Source organism: Xenia sp. Carnegie-2017, unplaced genomic scaffold (genome assembly GCF_021976095.1).
Source record: "Xenia sp. Carnegie-2017 unplaced genomic scaffold, XeniaSp_v1 HiC_scaffold_25, whole genome shotgun sequence".
Lineage (NCBI taxonomy): Eukaryota > Metazoa > Cnidaria > Anthozoa > Malacalcyonacea > Xeniidae > Xenia > Xenia sp. Carnegie-2017.
This window is the reverse complement of record NW_025813488.1, coordinates 8,581,288-8,590,480: the sequence shown is the minus strand read 5'-3', so window position 1 is coordinate 8,590,480 and position 9,193 is coordinate 8,581,288. Positions and strand designations below refer to the sequence as shown.

The 9,193-nt window shown below is 37.1% G+C and overlaps 2 protein-coding genes across 2 annotated transcripts; both read left to right on the top strand.

Moving 5' to 3' along the window:
- Nucleotides 1-52: 52 nt before the first annotated feature.
- Nucleotides 53-2,029, top strand: LOC124452790 (PIN2/TERF1-interacting telomerase inhibitor 1-like). Its single transcript, XM_047003404.1, has 5 exons — nucleotides 53-215; nucleotides 439-561; nucleotides 631-729; nucleotides 830-899; nucleotides 996-2,029. Exons 1-5 carry the CDS (start codon nucleotides 143-145, stop codon nucleotides 1,729-1,731), a joined length of 1,101 nt encoding a protein of 366 aa, XP_046859360.1. The 5' UTR covers nucleotides 53-142; the 3' UTR covers nucleotides 1,732-2,029.
- A 1,159-nt stretch (nucleotides 2,030-3,188) lies between these two features.
- On the top strand, nucleotides 3,189-5,596 carry LOC124453304. Its single transcript, XM_047004093.1, has 2 exons — nucleotides 3,189-3,574; nucleotides 4,117-5,596. The coding sequence occupies exons 1-2, from the start codon at nucleotides 3,379-3,381 to the stop codon at nucleotides 4,827-4,829; spliced, it is 909 nt and encodes a 302-aa protein (XP_046860049.1). The 5' UTR covers nucleotides 3,189-3,378; the 3' UTR covers nucleotides 4,830-5,596.
- The last annotated feature ends 3,597 nt before the right edge of the window (nucleotides 5,597-9,193 follow it).

Here is a 9,193-nt window from a genome sequence, read left to right as displayed (position 1 = left end):
CAACACATCGCAGTAAAATAGATGGAACCTTATGATTGGTTAATCTCTGCATAAAAGAAGTTTCTTAATTGGTTCGAGGATCTGTAATGTTTCTATTAAATATTTTAACTCGTAAATAAAATATTTAAGTCGATTTCTTATAATGGCGATGCTGGCAGAGGTGAAATCTAAACAAAAATGGAGTGACGATCCTCGAAATACCAAGTGGAGCAGGGGTTTGTACTGGATTTTTTATTTTATTTTTCAAATCGTCTTATTATGTTAGTGTAGGCATTCAATATTGCCTTTTTCTTTGACCACGTGTGAATCATTACATAATGTCCATGATTGATCTCCCCACCAACCCCCACCCTCACACCTCAAGACATTATTGCAGTCAACGTTTAGATAACCCAACTCATATGTAATCACTGTCACAAGTAATGACCATATCCATAGATAAAAAACGCTATGGCTACCAAATGCTAGAGAAGATGGGATGGTCAAAGGGAAAAGGGCTTGGAAAGGACAAGGCGGGCACCACATTTCATGTAAAGGTCAAGAAACGGAAAACTAACTTGGGTAATTGTTTCAAACACCATCAGTAAAACTCTGGTTTTAACATGATGTAAGAATGTTACATTTTTAAAGGTCTTGGAGCTAAAGAAAGCCATGACAATGACTGGATGGCACAGCAAGTTGATTTCAATAATTTGTTGTCTGCTTTACAGCAACACGGTGGCAACACAGGTATTTAATTTCATCATATACTTTTCAACCTTCCAGATTATTTAGACTTCTAGATAATTCCTTTAGAATCAAAATCTTATTTTTTTTCTGTCCATTTTAGAATTGCGAACTGTGGAAGAAAATCGAAAAGCCATGTCTGAAGTAGCAAAAGCGTCAAAGAAACGTGTTTTGTAAGTTGAAACCAAGAACAATCTCATAATTTGTGGCTTATCAGGAAATGCTGTTTGTTTTCCATGCATTTATATATTTAAGTGCTTTTTTCCCAGTTACAAAAGGTTCATTCGAAGCAAGGATACTTCACAATATTCACAAAATGATATGGCCTGTATCTTAGGGTCTGTACAAGATAGCGCACTCTCTGTTGCTCTCACCACATGTGAAAAAGAAGAAGGCCACATGCCAGAGAGGAACCCTTCCATTTCCAACACTAATCTCGAATCAGATTCTGGCATTGTTACTTACACCAGTAAGCAAAACATTCAGGAGTATTTTGCTCAGCGTATGAGGAATTTAAAGGCTGCTAATATGGCTGTCGAAGAAGAGCTCAATGACAATGCGGGAACATCGGTTGAACACAACGAGATTGATAAGGTTTGTCGTGAAAAAAAACTTGAGGAATCTGTGGAAGACGTTTTGCCCAAAATGACAAAGAAGCGAAAGAAGAAGAAGGAAAAAGACTTAATGAAGAATCATGAAATCTCTGATGAGCAAATCATAAATGGCAATGATGACTCTACTCAGAAAAAGTCAGTCAAAAAGCACAAGAAGAAAAAAGCCAGGCGCGAAGGAGAAATCGATCAAAATGAACGTATGATCTCGTTAGTGAATGAATCGAAAGGGAAAGTGTTCCCATGCAATGGAAGCAATCTTTTAGGAGCGAATTCAGAGAGAAACAAAAGCGAAGGTACTTTTCACTCAAAAGTTACTCATGCTAACATTGATGTCGAGGATAAAGGTCAACGTAAGAAAAGGAAAAGGTTGAAAAATATGAAAGGAGAATGAACATTTCTTAGCAATTTCTCGTACTTGTTTTCATTACAAAGCTACCAGTGCTCGTATGTTAAGCATTTTGCCCGCTCTGAGATTGTTGTAAACAGCAATGTTGACAAAAATTAACACCACCTCCGCAAGACTTGATTTTGGTGTGAGGGCGTTGGATATAACCATTGGTAATAACAAGAATGACGTAAGCTGTGACGTAGGGAAAAACGTTGTACATTGAAAATTATATTTTAGGCAATGGTTAGATTCTGTTATAATTCCCAGTACATTTAACAGAAAAATTAAACTAAGTCTATTTGCCCCCTTTCGCCTAATACACTTTCCTGTCAAACTTCATACATTCTGGTGGTGAGAATACATGTTTCGAATGAATTTTGCGTTTGAAGAAACGAGTGGGAGTTAATAATATTCTCGACAACAAGGCATAAAACGAACCGCGTCAAATTATCTGTGTGCCAAATACTTCCTTATCGAGTTGTTTTTTCGATCATACAAAGCGGCCGGTTTCATTGATCAAAGCGCAAACGTTTGTTTGATGTTGAGTTGATTAATAAACATCTGAGGGGGGCTCGTTTCGAACGTCTCTTCTAAAGCAAAAAGCTGCGATTCAAACCAATGTTTCAATCTCGAAAAGAAAGTACACTCGTCCAGCCATCCTATTCGCAGGCTTGTCCCAGCACTGTGGACAGCGATGTCCGTAAGTGGTACAACTGGTCCTTATGTCGATCAGTTCTTTTTTTTCAAATATACGAAAATACCCATAACTTTCTGAGTTATCTTACGGGCACTTCACAACTAATTTACAATTTTAGTGTGACGCAATTTGCTTACATTAATATGATAGTATAATGCATGATAGTAAATTTTACAGGAAACTGCAACATGTGTGACATGACTTGAGAATTGTTTGGTTGTCCACGCAAACGAATTTGATATGTGTTGGCGTAAAAGCCCCACATTTTGGACTAAGTCTTTCAAAGACAAGATCCTTGCTGATGGTAATCTTTTTTGAAAAAATTTTTCAGTTAATTTTTTACACTCTGACTGGATGAAAACAGTTAAAACGGTCATATACCAAGTATCGTTATACTGTTGCAAAGACGAGATGTTTAAGGACGAAATTCAAACGTTTAAGGTCTGCGTTTTATTTAAAAAATCGACGACGAAATCTATATAAGAGGGTAATTAAAATTGTTAGAAATCTTCACTCTATAGAGATAGAATCCCCTCTTTAAAAATATTTTTCACGCGTTCCTGCAAAAAGTTCAAAACCAAATCTCCCGAACTTGTTTACCACGAAGAAGAGAAATTAAAATCCAGATGTTGTTCATTGAGCTTCTGAGATATCATTATATGCGCATTACAAAAATTTTTTCGTCAACTTTGGTTAACCTTTTCATTGTTTTAAATTGCCTCAATCGTTATAGGGTTAATTCAATGTCATCGCGTCGTGTCTAGTGCGACAAAAAATTGTTTTTAACACCACGGCCACCGAGATATAAAAAAGCTCGTCTGCCATCGCGGCTCTGTCAAAATGCTTCAGCGCAAACGTTGCGGTTAGCGAAGAAGTCCGCGTTTCCAACACATTTTTAGCTCTCTTCAACGCTCTTCGAGGAGAAATTCGAATCATACACGAAGATTGTCGAAATGATGTTGCAATCGGCAGTAACAAGACCTACATTGGTCATTTTTGCTGGCATTTTTTTTAATTTGTTGCAATCCGTTCATGGTCGAGCTGGTATTAAAATTCACGAATCCGCAAAGCTACCGAAAAGCGTTTACAAGAGAATAATTGAGACGCGCAAGATGATGGGAGGCGAGGCACACGTATTTCCAATTACAGGTAAGTGAGTGAATTCATCAGTCAACTTTTTCTGTCTGCCTGTTCTCCTAGGGTATTTGGTCCGTGACAACTATCTTTAGGTGTTTCAAGAACCGGTTTTTATTGCGTAATTTAACTTTAAATCAAATGAAATTGTATTTGAACGAAAGAAGTGTGTTTCAATCGCTTAAGTAAACGGTAAACTTGCTTCAATTGAAAATATAAAGACATCGTGTGTTGAATGGGAGGAGAATTGGATGAAAAGTTTGGGGTTTTTGGGTTGTCTTGGCTTGAGCTAAACTGTGTAAAGACCACAGATCAATAATCATCAATCAGACGACAATGGCGTCGCCAAATTGATAAGTAATGGGGATGATATTAAGATGCTATAATCCCTAAAAAACTAAAACTTTCAAGGAAACTTACTGTGGCAAAATACGCTTATAATGAATATCATCCCCCTTCAATGAAGCTAATTTTCTTAGGTTTTCTCCCCCCGGAGTTTTGCTGTTCATATGTTCACGAGAATCATAAATTGACCTTCTCATATAATATCGTTCTAGCCATTTGGACAGGAAGACACTACAACATCAGCATGAATATTCATTCGCCCCCTCATCGTTTGAACAGCACGTTCATTCAAGATGAAATTTTCATAAATGTTCGAAAAGATCAAACGCTTACTAAGGCAGACGAAATCTGGATCGAAAGCAGCGAACAAAATCTTTTAGCCAGAGTACCCGTGCAGTCAACGAATAAGATTGGCTATCGCGCTGTCAAAATGAGAGGCGTCTCGTTGAAGTGGATGAACAACTTGCGAAACTCGAGGGGTTTGCGCTTGAAGATGAAAAGTGCCAAAAAAACGAAGAAATCCCTGAAAAAAATCATTGGTGCAAAAGCATATTTTGTCGTGTATGTATACTCCACGGAGGCGCTCCTGAATCTTTCGAAAGCGGTCACGTGTGACTCGTATGACGTCACGATTAAATTCCAGTCTATCTTGGCCTTAGACAGTTTCCAAACGAAGATCTGCTCCCCACCAGATGACGTCACTTTTCCATTCGACGTTTCCAGTGTCTTCGATGTTGGTATGGCTTTTCGTCGAGCATTACATCACAACCCAGTGCCAAAAGGCGCTAGTGTTTTGAGAAATCCAAAATGCTGTCAGGCGACGAAGGTGGCCCCTCGGTCTTTTGTTAATTTTGTCAACGGTAACATTCAGGTTTCTCGACTGAGGAATGTCCAAATAACGGAATGCGGTTGCTGGACAAAATGACATAAACTGTTGCACGAACGGGCTCAAATCGGGTGTACTGAGCTGTTTCGGATCAGGACAGTTATAATCTTATTCATAAACTTGATAAACAGACCGTGACCAACAGAGACTTAGGTCTTAAGATGACGTTGTTTTATAGGGTCGGTTTTCAAAAATAGGAAAGAATTTAGGATGAATGACATGAAGTATCGTCGTGTACAGTATAACTGAACTAGCTAGCTTTAAAGACAACTTTTGATTTAGGTAATATCGATTGAATGTTCTGTTGCAAACATATCTTGAAACAGGCTTCGCCCACATTTTTTATCTAAAAAGAATTGGTGATTTAGATTTACAAGACCGAAATCAGATAGATTTGTTCACAAAAAAAAGCACTTAGATACAATTCATGTTGGTTTCAAAAGAGAACGGTTCAATTTTTCTGGAGTTCATAATCATCATCGTTGAACGATCAAAGCTCAATTTTCTTCATGGCCAAAACTGGTTGAAATACGATATAGTACCGAAAAATTACCCGACAATACCATGCACCACACGTTACTAGAAGAAGGTCAGAAGAATATTTATTGAGACGAAGCAGGACTTATCGACTTCACAAGGAGTGGATGTAAAAAGCCCCCCCCCCCTGTTTGCTAAAAGTATATTTTGTCGTGTGTTGACTGGCAGGCGCTATTCGATGCCAACGTTAAGAATATTCTCGAACCATTGTTTTTGGTTGCTTGGTATGTAAATAAAATTAAAAAATTAAATTTATTGAATGGTCGAAACATGACTTAAAATTTGTATCTTTTTTAAGAGCGTAGAACATAACAGGTGGGAAGCAAATTCGTATAACAAAACTTGAAGCCCATTGTTGGCATATATCATACACTCTTACAGTGGAAAGGAAGAATTGTATAAAAGTTAATAAAATCCGTTTGGGTACGGTTTCGGTCAGCAGTATAATTTAGTACGTCACAAAAACAATCATGGCACAATTAATGCTTTTTGTGAAATAATCTTTCTCTTTCTTAAGAAGTTTTTTTACGTCTGATAGGCTCAGAGCAGCGCATTAAATTTTCATTTCTCTCAACACTGAACTTTGGCCCACACAATGTCAGTTGAATGACGACGCCCTTGACCAAATTAAATCAGTTTTTTTTAGAAAAATCTTTGTGGCTCAGAGATATTTGACTGCATGCATTCTACAAGATAACGAGTTGCATTTTTCGATCACCATATAATATACGAACTCTACCAGTCAGCGGAATTCGGAACAAAATCAGCAGCCACCGGGATGAGGTAGGAGGTCCTTCATGTGACGATGTCTTGGGTTTTGTCGTTCGTATCTAAAGACGAAAACATGTACCGGCCAGTGGCATACGTGAAAGCTCGAGACTTGGACGTTCACAACGTCATGTAAACAACATCAAGTGTGAACGAGACGTTTCACAACTTAGCGCTGGCGAGAAACCAGACCACTTCGTTTGAAAATAAGTATATAATCCGAATTACTCAAATTTTTTCTCAAATGTGATTATGGAGAATTTCGACTCATTAACGCATTTTAAATCCATACGATGTCAACACATCCTTGAGGATGACGACGAGAAATAAAGCGTCCATATTTGACGAAGAAAATCCGATAATTGACCATCAGAAAGGAAGATGGAATTTCATATTTTTTTCTACACTTAAACTGGGCCACAGTGTCAAACAAACCTTCGAGAAAAAATGTGGGGAGGGGAAATTTTTTAACCATACCTAACATAGATTCCCCCTGGTTAGTTAGATTATTCATAACATCTAGCATTGTGCTGACCCGAAAATGAATCTTGTCGCAAAATATTTCATGATCGCGATCAGATGAATTACGCCCGACCGAATGCAAACCAATTATCATAATTTAATTTGTATTATATCCTTGTCGTACATATAGAGTCATTTTCAGCATCGATAGGGCCATTGTGCCATAATAAGTTGCGCAGTGACTTAGAGCATTCGATATGGCGTAAAAACTCGGGTAAGTTAGGACTTTCGCATTGTTTTTGTGCGTATATAATGGGGTATTTCGAACGAGTTGTTCATGTAGAGGTTGTATTTTGCGTAAAAATGTTGTTGACATATGTATTGTGGCTTTGTGTGTGTGGAATGTATTGTCTTAGATGGATAAATATTTAATATAAGGGATCAAAGCGCATTTTTTACTGCCGTTTCTGTCAATAGCTGCTAAATCTAATGTGAATTTTTACGTCTTTCATTAAAACAAACTAATGCCAAAACCATAGATTGGTATTAATCACATAAGCTTGCAACTATCGCTATACTGCTTCGTCGGGTAACAAAATGAGTGCAAATCAGTTTTCTCATCCGAACAATGGAAAATTGTTGGTTGATGTTTTTATTAAATAACTTTGAATAGCTACATCGATTGTAGAACATGTCCTGTGAAAACAATTCTTTCGTCAATAATGTTAAAATTGGTACGTTTCAGAGAGTTTAGTTGATTACTCCGAAATTTACTCGTTTCGTTCCTTTTCGACTATTTTACTTTTCCATCAGCTAAATGTCTTTGATTGAGTTTTTGCATGATTTTGCTCTTGTTTTATCAAGTCTTTTGATTTAAAAAATCCGATAGTCATTTCTTTGCAAATTTGACTTTCGAAAAATTGTAAAAGGAATGACGTCATTTGTCGAGCAAACGACCAGAAGAAACAAGCGTTAATGAAAGACCGCGTTAGAGCAATTTCCATGACGTCTAAATAACGTTATCACGGCTATGCTAAAGTCGGCAACTCCTCTTTTTCTCAAAGAAAACGTCAAAAAGAAACTATTATTTCAAGTTTCTTCACAAAGTTCCACGATTACCTCTATGACATTTGCTCATCTGAAGAAGCTTCTTAATATTGGTACGTCACGCGACCAAAGAAAACAGCACATTTTACATTTGAGAGATGTCTATTAATCATAGCAAGTAGATGTTTGTAATTGACAGTGTGGGGTGTTTTCATTTTCGATGTTCAGTACACTTCGTGTGCATCAAGAAAGGTCCCAGCTTGATCTTTGCATCATTCACCATAAAGTCTATCTTTTGTTATTCACTTCACATTTGCCTCGCTTGTGCAAGATCAAATCGTTCGCTGATGAATTTGAAATGTTTCGGCTTGAAATGGAGAAGATGCGGAATTGATACGATAGTGATATTTGATTTATAAATAAGAAAGAAAATGTTCGCATTTAAAACGAAAAAAAGGGCGACAGTAAAGATATCAATATAAAACAGCCTCCATGCTATGAAGATATGGAGAACGTCAGCTTTAAATGAAAGGACGATATTCTAGTCAGGTATAGACGGTCATCGTTGGTAACATTTTTGCAGAACGGTGTTATTTTTTACCAATAGCAGAAAAAAAAACAAGATAGAACATCAGGCTTGCTGTACTTTTCATATTAAAATCTTTGCACAGGACATTTAACCATAGAAAACTGATCGAATTACGGTTCAATAAAAAATTTTTCCGAACTGCTTTCAAAAAAATGCACTCGTTTCTAGTACTCTCCAATGCGCAAGTTTCGTCGTGTTATGTTAATATAATTCGATGTTCACTCACCGTAAAAAAACCAGATTTCTCAAGAAAAATACATAATGCTTATTATGAGAAAATTACTTAAAAGGATAAAAATGTGCAATTGTTGGCATTGAAAAACTAAACATAGTTTTTAGCCTTTTGCTTGCTTCATTCTATCAGTCTTGAAATGGAAAGTTCCTTCTTCTACGGGCTCCATTTACATCCATTATGAGTAAAAAGTTGCTGCCGCTATTTGAATGGCCAATGAAGACCTTGCGCGGCGATTGTGAACAAAAAACAAAAGAAGAACATCGCCATTATTGCAGCAAAACTTTCATCGCGATATTTTGTTATTTTCATTGATTAAAAGCAATTTCAGAGATTTGCTGCATCCGGTTTTCAGGGGCGAAAAACACTCGTCAAAAGGACCACCGGCATTGTGAGCATTGAGTTCTATAAAAAATGTTCTAGACCCATATGCAGCCATTAGCTATCACCTGGTAAGGTGTTAGAAGCAATATTGAAAAAGATCCATGTAAACAGGTAATGGACAAACAGCCGTTTCAGTTGTTTAACTAAAACATGCATTATTCATAATAATGGCTATGTTTTTTCTTTTGGTTTTTTTCGCAATCGCGGCGCATGGGCTTCATAAGGCCATTCAAATAGCTGCAGAAACTTATAGAACTCAATGATTGTAAGCAATTCACAAGGGGAGCGTGATGACTAAAGAGATTGTTGGAGGGTAATATAAGCTAATCGGACTAGAGGAAATTGGTTGCCTTGTCTGTTAGCTTTTAATAGAGCGAAATACAC